The sequence below is a fragment of the Uloborus diversus genome, chromosome 9, assembly GCF_026930045.1.
Source record: "Uloborus diversus isolate 005 chromosome 9, Udiv.v.3.1, whole genome shotgun sequence".
In the NCBI taxonomy this organism is placed as follows: Eukaryota; Metazoa; Arthropoda; class Arachnida; order Araneae; family Uloboridae; genus Uloborus; species Uloborus diversus.
In genome coordinates, this window is record NC_072739.1 from 85,612,193 (window position 1) to 85,631,772 (window position 19,580).

The 19,580-nt window shown below is 30.9% G+C and overlaps 1 protein-coding gene across 1 annotated transcript in view; it reads left to right on the plus strand.

Moving 5' to 3' along the window:
• The first annotated feature begins 1,191 nt into the window (after nucleotides 1-1,191).
• Nucleotides 1,192-19,580, plus strand: part of LOC129229606 (F-box DNA helicase 1-like) — a 45,523-nt gene continuing 27,134 nt past the window's right edge. Inside the window, exons 1-6 of the mRNA XM_054863947.1 lie at nucleotides 1,192-1,315; nucleotides 7,493-7,616; nucleotides 10,237-10,424; nucleotides 12,620-12,742; nucleotides 14,111-14,208; nucleotides 14,284-14,362. Of these exons, the coding sequence (XP_054719922.1) occupies nucleotides 1,206-1,315; nucleotides 7,493-7,616; nucleotides 10,237-10,424; nucleotides 12,620-12,742; nucleotides 14,111-14,208; nucleotides 14,284-14,362 (722 nt within the window). The 5' untranslated portion in view covers nucleotides 1,192-1,205. The remainder of the gene's footprint in view (nucleotides 1,316-7,492; nucleotides 7,617-10,236; nucleotides 10,425-12,619; nucleotides 12,743-14,110; nucleotides 14,209-14,283; nucleotides 14,363-19,580) is intronic.

Below are 19,580 nucleotides of genomic sequence, written 5' to 3' on the forward strand. Positions count from 1 at the left end.
CAGATTTAAAAAAAAAATCGCCAAGTTGGGGGCAAAACTTGGCAACCAAAAGACTGGCGATACATCCCCAAGTGTCCGCCAAATTATAACACCACTTGAGTTTACATTGAAATTAACAATGATTTCCACCCAAAAAGGGGCAAAAGATCCCTTTAGAAACACTCGAATGCAACCAAAAGGAGAGGTGCTCAACTAGACCCCCTTAGGAGTCTACATACCAAATTTCAACATTCTAGGACATACCGTTCTCAAGTTATGCGACATACAGACGTCACAAAAAAACTCTTTGTAATTTACTCGGCAATCGTCAAAACGCTCGTCTATATGTTCTTAGGCAATTATCCACGTGTGGTTGAGTCGGAAAAAACAACAACGAAACCCTGAAACATTCATTGTGGGGGGTGGGGTGCAAAATGGAAATTAAGGCCGATTTTTGGGTGAAATTTTTTTCGTGAATACAATACTTCCTTTTTTGTAAAAGGAAGTAAAAATAAATAAATGAATAAATAAAATACTTATTTAAAGTTATGCTTATATCAGTTTTTTTCCTTCGTCATCCAATCCATGCATCTTTCTTGGAATAGTGCTTTTTAGAACATTTCTGCACAAAACAAACAAAGTGACAATAACTATAATGCACAAAATAGTCCACTCTGCCAATTCAAGCATAGAACATTGATAGCACCCATGTTGTGATCTATGTTTTTTTCTCACCTGATTTATTAATTAGATTAATTGAGAGAAATGTGTTGGTCAAAAATATGCCCTCTTCCTTAATGGACATTTAAAATGACAATAAAATATTTCATGTGATGATACACAATAGGTCGAGGATAGGTTGAAGGCTCTAATAAATAAAGATGTATTACTTAGTAATGCTGTCGGAACTAATGGTTCTTTTAATGGAGCGGGGCCAAGAACGATTAACATTTTTGTTTTCTTTAAGAGGCCCCTAGCTGATGGGATGATTAAAAAATTCTTAGCAAAAAATGCATTTTCAAATTTCAAAAGTGCTTTACCTCAGTTTTTTTATCAAGACTCAAAGTGATGCAAACGCAGAATCTTCTTTTGTTGTCTCATAAGTTGAGTTAGAAGTTAAATTATATTATTTCATTTGTTACAAATGTGGAATGCTCAAATTCTGGAAAATGTTGATATGTATCAATTTAAATTTTGTTCACTTTCAGTTTATGGAATGGAAGAAAATGTACTATGGGACTAAATATGAAAGACCTTATTATTGCAATCAATTTATTGTTCTTCGAAATCCATATGGCATCATAAAAGCTGAAGATTGTTTTCCAATTTTGATTAAGTAAGAATGTTAAATTATATTCTTTAATTTGTGCTTAGTTTCTCTCTCAATTTGTAGTTATGTATCTACCATACCTCTGAGGGTTCTGGATAAAGCTGCAAAAAGGCCAGCATTTATTTAAAAAAGTCTTTTTTTTAGCCTTTTTCCAAAAAAGTCTTTTTTTAGCCTTTTTCCAAAAAAAGTCTTTTTTTAGCCTTTTTCCAAAAAAGTCGGTCTTTTTGACTTTTTAAAATTATGCATTGAACTACTTATATTAATAACCTGTAAGAGGAGGTGGGGCATGTTGGTACTTTTTTTACCTATCATTTTTTATCTCATCAAAATATTTAATGATCAGTTCAATTTTCTACAATAAGTTTCATTAAACACTTCTCAACACCACAGATGTTTTGGAAGTTTTGAATTGATAAACTTTTTACAGGTGAATTTTTTAATGGAACCTCATAACCAACGTGGTGGACCAATGTGCCCCACGAGTGGGATACGTTGGTCCGCCTGGTGGGGCATGTTAACCGCATAACTCAAACAACATTTGTTAAAATTTTAGTGATAAATACTATCAAATGTTGTAACTACCTTATTCTCTGTTGTGTGTAGAGTGAAAACTATTAAGTTTAAAGATCAATGTAACATATTGAATTGATTTTTTGATAAATCATCTTTATTTAAAAACGGCAATAAGCATTCACCATTAGTGCGCAATTATTTTTTAAAAATCAAAAGAAAAATCATAGAATAATGTTATAATTATTGAGATTTAAGAGCAAAAAAAAAGTTTTTAAACTATGTGAGGTAGGTTGGTTGGGTCCAACGTGTCCCACAAAGAGTGGACTAACCTACCCCACCTTCTTGGTCTGAAAAAGCAATGTCATAATTTTTTTCTTTTTGACAGAGAATGAAAAAATTGCCAATTATATTGAACTAAAGGGACTTACTTTAAGAAAGGAGTTCAACTCCCACCCTGCAATCTTGATGAAAACCATTAAAAAAAATAAAGTTACAGTTTTCTGAAAATTACTCAGGACTACTGAAATAACACTTTCTGGAATAAAATTTGTTCAATATAACTGTACCATGTGATTTCATTATAGGATTTGTAGGACCGTAAGTGCTATTTGTTGGTCATAAAATAAAGTTAAAAAATAAGTATTAAAATAATTGAGACTAGTGTTGTGGATCGGGTAAATACCCAGTGGGTAGGTAAATATTTTTTGGGTATTTACCCAAGGCCTGGGTAAATACCCAAAAACTGGGTCGGGAAGACCGGGGTTAGTTGTTACAATTGTTTTCAATATTTTTTCACGCTAAACTATTTAAATTATTTACATAGACGCGTGAAACTTTAAAATGCATCTAGATTGTTTAACATTCGTAACATATTTTTTAAAAAATGATTAGAAGCCACTACTCCAAAATATTTCAAGGTTTTTGAATAGAAGTAGATTGTAACAACTTACCCTACCACAGGGCATGTTGTTACAGTATATGGGGTTAGTTGTTACATGAGACATATTTTAGTGATGAAATGAATTTTACACATTTTCTGGCTTATTCTGTTAAAATTTAAAAATACTTAACCACGTTAAAAATCAAAAACTTTTGGTTTTACGAATTTAATTCATTAATAACTTATTCTAATAAACTATCATCATCATTATCATTGTCCGCGAATTACAATTTTCACACGCATATAATTTAACAAACTTAGCACATTGGTAATGGGCCCATTTGTCAAAATTACGACATTGAAGCCGTTTAGTTGGTTTTTTGGATTCTGAGTACGGTTTAGAGCACTCTATGCAGAACCAGTCTTTATCATCTTCATCCGAAGGATGCACTGTTTTGGACGCACCTTTTTTTTTTTTTTTTGCCTTTGTGTCTGTTGATTTCTTCTCTGTTAGACACAATTTCCTTTTCACAGATTTTTGTTTCCCAGCTTCGGCTTGCAAAACATTTTTTTACTGGTGTATCTATTAAAGTGGCGCTGACCTATGGTTTCCGCTTGCGAATCGTCTTCACTTCTGCACTCCTGCAGCGTTGAAGAAAGACCTACATCGAATAATACATTATTTATTATTATTATCATTTTTGTAATTATTATTATTTATTCAACCATACATATTAACAATAAATTAATCATAGAATGAAAGAGATCAGAATTATTACTTTTATTACTATTGTCATCCAACTACAGTACTTTTATGAATTAAATCATGCAATAAAACAGATCAGAAATAAGACTTACCAACAACTAGCATTTTTCATCTTACTACAGAATCTCTGTAGTGTCATGAAATTCATCGACTGCCTTTCGTAATGAACTACCTGCAGTTTCTTCTTTAGCCACATCCAGGTACCTTTAGGTGTTTTGTCCCTGCCCGTCTTGTTTTTATAGTCCCTCGCCGTATCACATTTTAAAAGAAAACATAATATTAAATTAAAACTTGCATTCGGCAAGTTGTTACTTGTAACAACTAACCCCAACAAAATTGTAACAACTTGCCCCATACGACGCCACTTTAGTTCTTGGCACATATTACTGGTATTATATCTTTGTACAAAACTTTTAAATATGTTAGCAGTTACCTAAAAATGTAGGCTTTCACGTGGTACAGAAATAAATTCGTTATCTGCACCCGCTTCGTCACAAGTAGAAAAATAACAGCGAAAAGAAAAATTACTTTCAGACTCCAAAAATCGTTTTCCTTGAGCATTCTCCATGCTATTGACTGCAAGCACTCCAGTGATAATCAGCCAATGGGCGAGTGCTATCATCTACTGCAAGGAATGTCAATTTCTCCTGACGGTTATTTTTAAATTCGAATGGAACAACTTACCCCGTGTAACAACTAACCCCGGTCTCCCCTATTTTACAAAAAAATGCAAAAAGTGAGTCGGATTTTTTTTTTTTAAATCTAAATATGAAATAATTGGTAAAACTGATACACAGTTTATAATATTTTTTATTGGAAGACTTGATGAAATTATGAAAGAAACATATCGTGAACCAAAGAATCTTTCTTTTCAATGTCATAATTGGACAAGTATAAGCAATTCAATGATGAACTTCAGGATTTCAAAATCACAATCTAGGTTAGTCATATCCAAAATGAAAAAAAAAAGTAAGCATGAGGGATGCTTGGAAGACTTTACTGAGAAGTTATTAAGACTATGATGTTATTTATTTATTTATTTTATGGCTGTTTAAGTGATAACGTGCAAATATAGAAACAGTTTTCACATTAATAAGCAAAACAACAACAAAAAAAAAATATTGTTTTCTCTTGCCTTGCTCATTTGCATTTGCTCCCCGGTACTTCATGATGAAAATTTATTCGAACTATTTTTAATACACGCAATTAGTGATGTCGGGTGGGAAGGTAAATATTTTTTTGGGTATTTATCCGAAGGCAGGGTAAATCCCCTAGTAATTGCACATTTCGCCAAAAAAGAACTTTGGGTGGTATCAAAAGATGATGATTTTCTTTTTAAAACATAAACTGTAAAATGAAAGATTAAAAATATAAAAATTTATATATTGTAATTTCTTTAATTAAAGGCATAATGAAATCTTATCAAAGAACTGTCAGAATTTAGAACGAACTATTCTAAAACTTAAATAGGATGGCAGGATAATTTAATTTTTTATGGGGTAAAACAAAATGATTTAAATTTAATTTTGACATATAGATGGCGCTAGCACAACTTTTCATCTTTGATTTTTCATAATATCATGCTACTAGTTAGTTTTGGCTTTGAGTTGTAATCAGTTTGTTCAAAGCCTCCTAAATATGAAATGCCTATCACATTTGCTTTAAAAGGATCCTCCGCCAGTACACAAACAACGCTACTACCTGACGGCAATACATGGATGGTGTTGCTTTGACGATGGATCTAAACAATTCAAATCAAATTGTTATTTGGTTAATTTTAAACTTTAAATTTAGAAGTTAACCAATTGTTTTCTCCGCTTTTAATTTCTAATGCTTTCGACCTTCGATAGTTGGCAGTAGCCAGAAGACCAAAATTATGTTTACTGGAATCATTTTGCTCTATGTTAAAAGGGAGAACACGATAGGCATTTAGTATTTAGGAGGCGTTAGTTTGTCACTCACTTTGTATTTGTACTGGTAAAACTTTAAATTTGAATATAAATTTTTGAAATAAATACCCGGGTAAATATCCATTTTGGGTATTTACCTGGGTATTTACCCCTAAAAATAAATACCCAGGTATTTTACATCACTAATTGAGACCGCTCTAACGTGCCCCACGGTCCAACGTACCCAACCTCACCTATACATTTTAACAATGTAACCAATATCAATTTATGTAATAAAACAATATCTTTGCTAAAAGTGAAATAAAAGGAATGCAAATACAAAAACTGTAAATCGTTTAAAAATCTAGCAAAATCCTTCTCACGCTTTTATTGGATCGTCTTCCTCCTAAATCCATGTCTTTAACATTGAAACCTGCATCCTTGTAACCCTAAAACACGTGTATGCAATAATTTACCATTTTTCATGCCTTATTAAAGTCTTTTTTTTTCTTCCATTTTCCTTCTTTTTAAATTCGTGTTTCCGAAAACATGGGGTAAAATGTCAACATTTTTACTTTGAATTTTCTAAAGCTTTACCTGCTGCTAGGAATATTTATTATCACTTATAAGAAGAAACAAACTATTGCCTATTTTAAAATAGTTTTTTTAACTTAAAAATATTTAAACTTATTTTTGTTTTACTTCAAACAAGTCATAATAGTAATCTGAAGTTCTGATCCTGCCAGATTTCGGAACACTGGAATAATTTCTGGTCTTATGCGGGCCTAATTTAAGAATTCTCTACTTATATTTAAAAATCCTTTTTACACTCATTACTGACTTCTCTTACTGACAAAGCCTCCGGATTTTTGTAAAAAGTCCCCTTAATTTCTAGTTTTCAATCTTTAAAACCCAGGGTTCGAAAATATCATGATATTTTCAAAAATATCGAAAATATCCGATATTTTGATAGATATCGGATATTTTGATATGTATCCAATATTTTGATATATATCCGATATTTTCAATCAGCACGAACTAAAGCCTTCAAAATAGTAAATGCACATCCTCAAATCACTCTTTATTTTCTTATATTATTATTACAATAAGTAGACTCAAAATAAGGTTTCTTTCATTACTTATATCTAATATTTCATTTTACATTTTTATCAATTTTTAATAGAGTTAATTTAGCATTAGCTATTTTACTCATTTTTCTTCTTTACACAGTTGTATGATTCAGAAATAAAAAATATGCATTAGTAGGTGCACAATCATAAGACATTTTCTTTTTTTTTCTGACTAATGTTTAATATTTAATTAGGTACTTTTAATAGGAATTACAATTGTTACATTGCTAATATATTTATGAACATAAAATAAAAAGGAATATTACATTACTTTGTTACATTAATCATAGATTAATACATCATAAAAATACAGTACATAACTTTTGGTTATTTTTAATGCAAATAAATAAAATTGCTGTGATTTTTTATATTGAAAAAACGGAAGTTGAAAAAATAAATATCGAAAATTTCAAAATATCGTGATATATATCATGATATATATCGGTGAACCCTATTAAAACCTATTCAGCACTTAAAGTAAAAAATAATGGCTACAAATGAAATTGTTACTACCAGCCACAGGCAACTAATGAATCTCCCCAAATTTATCCTTTTACTATGTAATTGCTCACAACTTAATAACCAAAGTTTCTTGTTAAAAATTTTAGGTAATGTAACAAACAGCTTTGTTACAACAGCTTGTAAATCTTTGCTGATGTATATCATAGCATATAATAGTATGTTGTAGAATCATTAGTTTAATTCAAGGTTTTTTTTTTACATTCATGGAAGCTAGCATGTATTTAAGAACCAGTTGATTCAAAAGCATTATTGAAGTGCTGATTCCAAAATCAAATTCTTTCATTATAAAATTAATTGCAAATATCAAAACCAGGTTATTTTTTTAACGAAATAACAGGGAGCTACTGCAATTTTATTTTTTTTTATTTTACTTAAGAATGAACAATTTAAGTTAGGGTTAGGTGAAAATATACTGTTATATATATATATATATATATCTTCATCAGTTCCTATTTTAAAAGTAGTTGAAATTTATATTTCCAGCTTTATGGCCGACAGATATTGCAGAAAACCTGCATCAGACATGAGCATTCTTCTAGCTGCAAATCCTTTAGCATGTCTAGCTGACGCTGTTGTTACAGAACGATTTCCTGAGCTGCAATCCAAGGTATTTTATGCTAATTTATGTAAACGAGCTTCAATTATTGTTGATTAATATGAAATTATTGTGACTATAACCAAATACTTTTTGAAAAAGCAATGAATAAATGAATAAAACTGGCAGTTGGACTTTTACAAGTGAAACAAACTTGCCAACTTTTATGCATTAGGCATAAATAATGTACGCCTTTTTGCTGATTACGCTAGCCCACTAAAAAATGGCCATCTTGTCTCCAAGGGCACCCCATGCTTAAACTTTTAAAAGGGGGGAAATTGTCAATTTTCCAAATGGAATTTCAAATTTTGCCGAATGAAAACAAAAACTAGTACAGTGAAACCTGTGTATAACGATACTGTCTATCACGATAACTTGTCTATAACAATTTTTTTTTTGGCCCCAGCAAAATGTCAGCATGAATAATCAAACTGTCTATAACAATAACCTGTCTATTACGATACTTTTTTTAGGTCCCAACAGTATCGTATTATACAGGTTTTACTGTATGTACACATAAGCAGTCTTAAATAACATTCTCCTATGTTATTTAAGACTGCAGAGTTTTAAGACAGAGTGTTAAGACTGAGAGACTGCTGAAGTTTCTGCAGAGCCAAAACTTTTCGGCATTTGCAGAAAAGTTTTGGCTCTGCAGAAATTTTTTTCAAACTGCTAACATTAATTAAAAAAAAAAAAAAAAAAATCAAGGGAATTTAAAAAAAAAATCCCAGTTTATTTCTGTTAAAGCTTTTCTCCATAAGCCTTTTAAAGCACACGTGTGAAAAAAATAATGGTTTTGGCAGTTTTCTATAAAATAAGCACAAACTATATGTTATTTAAAAAAAATGATTTATAGCTCTTTTTTTTTTCTCTTTCATATTTGAATAAAAATTTAATTCTTCAAACAAGGGTGAGTAATTAATAATTATTTAAAATAATTTAAAATAATTATTTGCAGAAAATTTTACAGTTAGGATTAGTGTTTGCAGAAAGCTTTTCATTTTATCTAAACCTGCACATACGTAGATCTAATGCAAAGAAACATTTGAATTTTTAAAAATTGCAACTATGCCTCCAAATTTGCTAAATCATTAGACAAAATTTGTCAAACAAGAAAATTTTTTGAAAAATCAGTGACCTCCGCTCGGAGCACCCTTAACTGTCTCGCACGTGATAATTTAATTAAACCTAATAATTTAAAAAGGCAGTGGATAAAATTTTGTTGCTAACGAAATCAAATGTCTGTGTGATTTCCAAAGCACTTGAATGTTTGTTTTTGCATTTGTGTGAACCATTCTTTTTTATGCACTGATAAAGAGGCTTGTTTTTAATAGCCTTGAAAAAGCTATTTGCTATTTTTTTTCTTTCTAAATACTTTTACTTGTACTTTTATATACCTTGTCTTGTTTTACTCATATCTTAGTAAAGTTTTTTACTGCTGTTTCATAAATATCTTACTTGATTAAAAAAAAATTGCTCTTTTCATCACTGAATAAATGTTTATTTATGTGCATATTATGTTACAATATTGCATATAAATTAATACAAATTGCCATTTTATTTAAGTAAGTTACGTTAAAATATCGACTAACAATGTTACTCTTATTATTCTGATAAGAAAGACTAACAGATTACGAATTAGAATTATTTTACAAAAAAATAACTTAAAAGGAAAGAAACATGTATAATTTTAAAATTAAAATATTCTGCACTAACATAAAAAAATAATAAAGTTATTCAATTATTAAAAATATAAATTACCTCTCTGATTGGAACGGCATATAATTAATGAAAAACATATATGAATATATAGAATCACAACTACTATGATTGTCTTTGAGTCGGTAATTTTTTTGGCCTATAACTAAATCCATAATGAGTGATCTACATTTATAACAAAGGTATTTTGATACGACTTTTTAAAAATTTAAATGTTTTCATTCTTGGCTAAATAACTAACATAAGATTCTTTCTCGAATCCACTATTCTTTTTTTTTGAGTTTCCTCTTTTTTCCAGAAATTTAATTTTTTTCAGTGTCCCCCCCCCCACCCATTTTTTATTTTTTTATTTTTATAGTGGGTAGGGATGTGTTGTTTATGAACAAATGGGTCCAAAAGACCAAATTCTTAATATGAAGGGTGCAGTACGACCTCTTAAAAAATGAGCGGTCATTCCTTTTAACGTTGACATTAACTTAGTATTTCTCTCTCACTTATTTAAATTTTTTTATTTTTTTAATGTCTTTCGATCTGTCTTTCGTTTTGTACACAATCAAATTATTATTATTATTTATTATTATTATTATTATTATTATTTTGTGATTAATACTTGGAGATAAAATATTTCTTTTTTGAAAGAATTTTTTCAAAGTGTTTGTGCTTCATTTTTTCAAAGCAAGTGTCACAAAATCTATTCATTTCTTTTTCTACTTACGCATTAAGAAAAGCTTTGTGTGTGTTTTAGGTATTTTATTTCTTATTAATTTAAGTGTAGAAACTTTAATTTGACACATGATTTTTATAAGCGTCTCAAGTATTAAATAAATAACTTTGTGCTGAAAAGTATAAGATGTGCTTTTTAATGTTGTATTTTACCTTTTAGTATTTAAAGTTTTCCTTTTTGTCCAAATAGGATACAAGGCCATGGTGTGTTTTTGCAGTTGCTATGATAATTTCAGAAAGTGTTTGGGATGTTTATCGACTATACAAATGCCTTTTTACTGATAAAGCTGAGACCTCCATACATGATGTTACAGATGCAATGTATTGTGTTGCAACATTTTTGCTGTATTTCAAGAATGGTGTGGGGCTAAACCATGGGTAAAGGCAATTTTACATCTTTAATAGTAGATTGGACGTTTTATATGATAAGGCATCTGAAAATTGCTTTAAAAGATTTAATGCATAGCATAATTAAAAGATTTAATGCATAGCTGTCAACTCTCTCAATTTGTTTAGAAGAGAAATTCTCCTGAACTTCCTAATAAAATTAATATTTCCTGAATTTTCATCAAAACAATGAAATTCCCTAAAAAATGGATTTTTTAGCTTCAAGGAATGTTTATCATCACTTATTACAAACAAATAAAATCATTTTTTTTAATTTGTAGTTTTTTTGGCTTTTAAAAAGTAATAATACTGATAACAGTAAACACAATTTCTCATCTTACTGGATCCGAGGAATTTCGAGTCCTATACAAGTCCTACTTATTTTTTAAAAACCTGTTTAACACAAACGACTGTAGTTACTTATTCTGCAATGTCTCCATAATTTTCAGCTTTCAATGTTGGCAGCTATGATATTTTACTTGTGTAAAGTTCTAGACTAGGGAATTTTGAATGGTAGCCACCAGCTACCAAACTTTCAAAAACATGGTAGCCACTTTTGCTCTTTTGGCAGCCATTTCTTCCAAAAGTGCTGTTTGACCACCGATTTGATGGAAAGGAAACCTATTGGTTTAGAGGCAAAAATGGATGCATCTATTAGTTTTCAGGCATGTCAGCTTTTGCAGATGAATGTTAGCCGCTAAGTTATGTGGAGTCACATTCAAATGAGCAGATCAGGAACGTCAAATTTTCACTCCCCCCCCCCCTCATTCAGATTGACTTGTCTTAACTGGGCGTTTGCCAATTCCTTATAATCTGTGTTCAAACTGTATACGTGCTGGGCACTGATGTTCCTATCAATTTTTCCAAGGGTATACTCCCAGAAATCCATTATGCACAATATGTGTATGCGATCATAAGGTATTGATTTATTAAGAGTTAAGAAATATAAGAAATAAGGTTGCTTGTGGGAAAATGTGGTTAACATAAATGTATTATTTTTGCTTTAGGAAAATTCAAAAATGCGATGATAGAATCTGAAATATAATTGAAAATTTTTGAAGCTTGAGTTTATACGCTATAATTTTAAAAAATGTTTGAGAGTATATGGAGTATACTCTATGGGAACACCCCAGATGCTGGTCAAAAAGGAAATAACCTATTCACTATTAGTAATAGTAACAACAGTTTAAAAGATGATGATACTCTACAAAAAAAAAAAAAACACTGAGATCTATTTACATATAAAATATACAGGCATACTACAAAAAGAAATATTTTATAAATGTTTAAATATAATGCAAATGCAGGCATTATATAACTAACTGAAAGCAAATATGAGAACTTACACAGGCGGAATTTACGATTGTAAAAGGTCATAAACGCAAGAACCCTTTATCCTCCCCCTCCAAAAAAAAAAAAAAATCAACTGTAAGAACAGACCATTTTTAAATACAAGTAGTACATGTAAAAAAGTCAGAAATCATTGATTTTGTTACTTAAATTGAAAAAAAAAATCAATCTGAAATGTACAATGGAAAAATATGTATCTTTACAAAATCAAGATAACAGTTAATAGACGCAAGAGAAGGGCTCAAATAAGTACGTTGCTTTGGTAGGGCAACTGATGGGCTGAACAAGGATAACTGCAAGCATAAGATTGGATTGGAAGTGTGTTGTCATAGCACAATATTATTTTTAACAAATAAAATAACATGTGGTCGCCACCTTTGCCGACTAGAAAATGAGTTTTTTTGGTAGCCATTTCTAATAAAATGGTTTCAAGTTGGAGGCTGGTGACCACTAATCTAGAACTTTATACTAGTGCCATGTTTTTCTTTCCATTATACATATTATATTCTTAAGGCAATGGAATTCCTGAATTCCAGATCATTGATTATCTGGAATCTATTTATTTTACAAGACATAAAAATATTCTTTGTACTAAGCTTAAGGATAATGTAAGAATGTTTTTGATAAAGCTGCTTTGAAATACATAACATAATAACTTAACTTGTAAGCTTTATCTGTTGATGAAAAAATTCTATGGTTTTTATGAAATCCTGGCGTTTAAACTACAATTATAAGGATTCTTTTTCTTAAGTGTTAAAAACTTATTAAAATATTTTTTTTTGTTTTTAATTGAATTTAAAAGATGAAAAACATTAATTTCATTTTCTATTTTACAGGTTGCATTATAGAGTTTATCATGCACTGTACATGATTGAAAATAATCTTCCTAGTGAACCACTTAAAAAGTCGTTGAAAATTATGAAAGGTTTACCTGGACAGCAAAGTATCCATAGTTACAGGTACAACTTTTAATTTTCTTTGCATTATTTTTAATACAGGGTTTGTCCAAAAGGCGTGAGACATGTCAATAAAAAGAAAAATTTATTGATCCTATTGGTGCATCAAGTTAAAAATTTTCCAAATAGAGCGGTCGCCGCTTATTTGAATCATGTTTGTTCTAAACAGTTTTGATTTCATAAAATTGCTGCTTCAGTAAAGCTGAATTTTGTTCTGTTTTTCACAATTCGATTCATTAAAGCAGTTGATTTAATTAACCACTGATTCAATAAAACGACATCCACTGTAATATCCTTCTGCATCTACACAGTGTTTCTAACAATTTTGCCTGTCTTGAAAGGCATCCTGGAAAAGTGTCATCTAAAATGCTATTGAGCTCTCTTATCATGGCCTCTTGAATGGCCTTAAGTATACCGTAGTGACGACATCCTTTTTGGTGAAAAGGTTCTCTACAAAGTCTGGATCATCACTAGCGCTCTCAAGCAGGTTTTTTGGCATACAGTAAAACATCTCTTTTTTTCACGGTTGGTCTACACCTTGAGCACCAATTTTACACACGCTTTCCTCATAATTAAATATTCACTCACAATTCTGTGTGCAACAGTTTTTGGCAAGTTATTCTTTAGCTGTCATTCATCGATCACAATTCAAGTACTTGTCTGACTAAATGTGCATTTTTATCAATTTTGCTTGTTAAAAGGCATCCTTAGCATAAGTCATCGTCAACCTGCTCCAAAACAACTTGTGCCAATCAAAAGCACTAAAAGCTGTGGTGGCCTGATCGGTAAGATGTCTGACTCATGACTGGAGGATCCCTAGTTCGATGCCAGCTGGTTGAAGGTCCTTCGTGTTCTTTCATGGTGACTTGAGCATGTTAAATATGTTCCTGATCACAAAGTCCTCTAAAATTCCATTCCAAATCAATTCTTCTGTGTGTGCTGGGTCAGGGGTCTTGGCTCCTGGTCCAGATAAAAAAACAGCTCTATTTACATGGCATTCATTTTTTTGCATTGTATTACTCGCAGATTATACTCCGCTGCAGCTTATATGAAGACTTTTTTTTCTTCAAGCCGATTTTAAGTCCTGCGGTTTATATGCTGCACGAATAATATACAGAAAAATACAGGTTTTTTCCGCAAGTATTTTCTATTATTTTCTGTAATTATTTTATGCTTCTGTCATTTTTCCCCCTCTTCAAATGAGAGGAAAGAAACAAAATTGCCCTTTAAAAGAGTACTCCTGTAATTTCACTACATTCTATTATGGCACCATTTTTCTCCTTAAGCAAAATCAGATTATTAATGTAAGGATGTATATCAGTATTTATGTTTTAACTAAAACTTCTTTAATTTCTTTTTCTTAAATTTTAGTGAATCTTCCTCCAAGACCAATCTGACTTATGAACAGCTGAGGATACTGAACCATCGTTTTCATCCAAATCAGATAATCAAAATTGTTGCTCTAGCAGGTATTTCTTAGTCTTTTTTGTTTCTTTGTCTGTGTTTATAATTCTCGATTAGTACATTATTTGCAATTTTTTTAGGTACTGGGAAAACTACTACATTGTTACATTTTGCAAGATTATATCCTCAAGTTCGATATTTGAATGTTATGTTTAATAAGTAAGGAAAATTTTGCTTTATTTCTTTACATTCTTAAGTAACTTCAGTGGCGAATTTTAGGGGGGCCTATGGAGCCCATGCCCCCTCCCCAAAAGGATGAATTTATTTAACTATTTTTTTCATTATTTTTTAATTGACTTCTCTATAGCATTTTTTAACATAGTTAATTAAAAAGAACACAAAGCACACCGAGCATATTTTAAATAAAAGCATTTTTTTTTTTGCTAAAGAAGTAATACTGGGGTCAGAGGCCCAGAGTGGCAGAATACATTTAAATCGCTGGTTTCGAATTCAAGAGAACGTAATATTGCGATTCGTTCACTAATTCTTCATTGATGGAATCAATGTATACCTCAAAACTCAAATTTTGAATTGGTAGCCAATGGCTTCCAGATCCTCACAAAATGGTAGCCAAATCTCAAAAAATGATAGCCAAACTTTATTTTAATTAAAATTATTTAATTTATTTTATTCCGTTTATTTATTTAGTATGAGTGTATATGCCATTGGCGTAGCAACGAACGTTTCTTATAAAATAATAATTAAAAATAAATAAGTAAATAAAAAATATTAAAAAAAAAATAAATAAAATAAAAAGCGAGCTAAAAATAAAAAAGGAAAAGAGGGTTGAGGAAAAATTTTGGAGGGGGGGGGGGGGAATTGAACTTGGGGGAATGGGCACCCCTACCCAGATATTATTTAACACATCTTTTGCAAACTATAATCTGCATTAATTTATCTTTAAGCAAAACACATCACGATAAAAAAATAAATAAATAAAGATTATTATTATTAATTTTTTTCAGCTTTCAAAACTTCTAGAAACATCACAGCTTTCAACCAAAACACGAGTTAGTTCCTTGATAAAGAAAACAACAAAATACCAAAAACTTGAACAGAATGTAAAAAACCTAAACCATTTGCGATTCTACAAAAATATTTTTTTGTTTTTACAAATGCATGCAGAATTTTATAAAAATCAAGCCTGAGTGTCAAAAAATGAATAAATAAAAGAAAGGTAAACAATATAAAACAAAACGAAAAAAAAAAATGAAATACATGATCCAGCAGATGAAAAAAAGGGTTTCAGCGGTATTCTTTCCACCTTCTCTAGATGCAAGGGTGCCATTTTTTTTTATTATTTATGTGTTTTATAAATACGATTGTACTTCTCTTTGATTGTACTTCTCTTTATTTATTTTGGAACGCATTTTCCTCTTCTAACTGGTGAAAATGGACAATCTACAACACGGCGCCATTTTGAAAACGCGAGACGCCATTTTGAAAATTTACTGCGATACTTAAAAATAACAACTTTTTTAAGGAGAAATAAAGTAAATAAACGGATATGTCCTCTCTCCAGTAGGTTTTATATTTTAAAAAGAAAAAAAGAAAAAGCAAACAATATGATTAAAACAAAAAATCAAAAATCTTGCAAAAAAAATTTTTTTTTAGCGATATCGGTTTTACCTTGTCTCGATATCGTTTTTACCTTGTCTCAATATCGTTTTTACCTTATCTCGGTGCATTTTGACTCAAAGGCGCCATTTTTGTTTATTCATATGTAAACCAAATGTACAAGATTAATTCTTTTTATTTTGGAAAAGACATTTTCGTCTTAATTGGTAAAAATGAACAATAACGATGGCCGCCATTTTGAAAACGCGTAGTTTAAAAATACCGCAAAATGAAGAAATAGCCATTTGTTAAGGAGAAATAAAGTTGAAAAATGAATTTAAGATCAAAAAAGCATAATTTGCTAAATTGGTGTATGAAATTTGTCTATTTTTACGATCGCGTGTAAAGAAAGCCGAGTTTTCGAAATAGAAGTTTTGTAACGAATTGGCCATCCTGATTGCGATTTTTGTTTTCTATTCAGAACAAGAACACATAGCACAATTAGCCACAATTGGACAATGCTCCCCCCCCCCTTCCCTCCTTCATCCCCGGTGATCCGATAGCCGAACTTTTAGTGGACAAAAGAATTTGGGGAAAGGTCATATGTCAAGACTATAGGTCAGGAAGGGTTGCATTGGCGAATGGTAGCCACATTGGCGACTGAAGTGAAAATAATGGTCGCCAAAATTTGGAAATTGGTCGCATTTGACGACTGGCGACCGCAAGTTTTGAGCTTTAAAACAATGATTTAACATTCTTGAAAAAATGTGTAGGCATGCCTAAAAGAGTTATTTTGATCCAGCAAGCTATTTTCTAAATAATAGATTTATTTTTCAGCTTATAAAAAATGCAAAATGAAAGAAATCATATAGTAGTTTCTTGGGAAAACCATGATATTAACAGAAACAGCATGTAATATAATTATGTTATCTCAATTGTATTATGGCTTCAAAAACAAATCAGCAACTGCTTTGAAATTCACACAGAAATAGCCCTGAAATCTTCAATAATACTTATAGGCTAGACCAGGGTACGTTTACGCGGATTTTTTCCAATGAATTTCCTAAATATTCTGTATCAATTTAGGAAATTTTACACATTGCAGTTTTAGGAAGCAATTGCTGGAGTCAAAATTGGTATATTCAGTTGTTGCTCAGTTAGTGTTTTAACCGTTAAAAAAATGATTTTTGAGTCCAAGACAGTTGCGTAAACTTGTTTTGCACACGAGGCACGTTTACGCATATTTATTTTGACACCTAACGTGGTTCTCTTAGTGTTTTGAACATAATGTCTTACCATCGTTAAAATAAAGCAAATTTGTCACAGACTGAATAGTGTATAAAGTAAAAGCTGAAGGGGCATGAAGACAACACTACGTGATTGTAAGCTATAAGATACAAATTTGTAACTCAATTAAAAATTAAATGGTGATTTTCAAAACTAAATAGCCTGAAAATACTAAAAAGTTTTAAGACAGTTCAGAGCGAAAAAAACGTTACATTTAGAAAGACACAGTAAGAACCAGGGCTGCGGAGTCGGAAGGAAAATGGCCGACTCCGACCCCGACTCCGACTCCTGGATTTTGAAGCGCCCGACTCCGACTCCAACTCCGACTCCGGATTTTTTTAATTGTATTTTTCAATTCCCTCTCTCCCTTCAGGAGAAGGGGGGAAACCTTTAAACAGAGATTAAAATATTAATTCCTTTTTATGAAAATTTCGCATTTTTTTTTGTAAACCCAAGATGCATACAACGTTAGAAATTCAATTTAAAAATCAAATTTTCCAACAGTTTCGAGTTTAAAAACGAAATGGCTTAAAAATTCCTTTAAAAAAATTAAAAAGGATTACCTTGCCCCCTTTAATATTTAACAAATAGATATTGATCAAATCGTGTGTTTTCAATTTTTGAAAGCTTTAATTTGAGAAAAAAAAAAGCTTTTTTCCTCTAAGTCCAAGTTCTTGAGAGGGTGTGGTTTGCCCCGGGTGACACCCATGTGGTAGTGACACCTAAAGTTAATTTCAGAGTTTATAAAAGGTATAAATACTTTAATTTTGAAAATTCTCCCGATTATATTTTAAATTCTATTTCATCAATAAAATTTCAACGAAAATAGGGCACATATACGTCAGGAGCAAATTTTACACAAAATGCGGCGGTATACAGATTTATACGAATAGTTTTTACTATACCTATATTTCTTCTTCGCTAAATTTTTAATTTCAATTTTATTGGCTGCTTTAGAATTAACCTTAATGTGAAGATTTTAAGATTAACTGCAATTATTTAGTATTGTAATCAAGAAATCATTTATACTTATTTTGCTCCAAATTTTTTAGTGAGAACCAAACTTATAGAAATAGTCTTAATAAAGAAAAAAAACATTAGATTATTTCATCGGATCTTTTGTATTCGTGTTTTCGCGCAAGAACTTATTTGAATTTGTCGATCACTCTCAAAAGTTTCCTCCTGAGGTACGGGCCCCGACTTACTAAATTGTTACGTCCCTTTTACTATTTTATAACTGAGATCGAACAAAACACTATATTTTTATTTTTATTTGAAATTGATTACTTGAAAATGTTAGGCGATAAAACTGTTTGCTGACAGTTGCTATATATTAGTTAAGTTAAAAAGCAAGCAAACTAGGGGACGGCTACAGAAAGTTCGATAAGCACTCAAGCTAGCTGATTGCCATTGTAGCAGTTATTTTTTTCATTAGTAACTTTTTATACATGTAATCAAACCAATTGCTAGTAGTCAGTTTTTAAAAAATGCAATGAGAGTCAGTAAAAATGAAAGACAAAAAGAAGCCCGGAGTCGGAGTCGTTACCTTTACCCCAAAATTAGTCCGACTCCGACTCTTCGACTCCGACTCCGACTCCACAGCCCTGGTAAGAACGTGCATAAAGGTGCTCAGACGTCAACGCGTAAACTTGCCCCATCGCCAAGTTTGGATTAATTTAACGTGCAAAAAAATGTAATAACATTTCAGCTCATACAAATACAATGCACAAAAAAAGAATAAAATTCTGTTTATTTTTATATTGGTTTTTTCACTTTAATCATAAATATTCATTTATTTATTATTTTTTATTATCATTATTTTAAATCATGATTTTTATTGACACCCTAGCTTAAACATTCCTATTTTATTATTTTATTGTAAATTTTTTTATGAATGCGGTAGATAAACTACTTGAATTTTTAAAAAGCTTTTGCTATCTCCCCCCCCCCCTCCTATTTTTTTTTCAATATGTGTTGATTGTGTGTACTTTTTGCACAATTTAAAGTAATCGTGGTTAGGATAAATAAATACCTTGGTGCTGAGCGGTAAAGTAAGAAATAAAAACCATCAAAAAAGCACAAATTGCAGATTACTGCAGACATGTGTTTTGGCATTACAGGGAACTTATTTTTCAATTCAAAAAGTAATGAGCTTATGGATGAAAAAACATCCGACTTTTGTCGGATGTCTTTTCAATTTGTGTGTCTGCAATTTGCTTTTTTGACATTGTTATTTCTTACTTTAATTGTGGTTAGTTCATGATGGACCACATGATGATGTGGTTAGTTCATGAACCACAGGCTCTTCAAAATTTCAAAATTAAAACGAAGCTGTCATTTTTGAGGGCAATCAAAGATTTCTGTGTTTTTTTATAACTGTCGACTTATGCAGTATGCATATTCTTCCCTTCCCCTTCCTTAGGTCTATATTAGAAATCACAGGCCGGAATTTCTTTTCAAGAACAAGTCTTAATTTGTGTAGTTATTATTTTTCTCCTGTTTTTTAATTTTGTTGCATTAAGGAACTAAATAA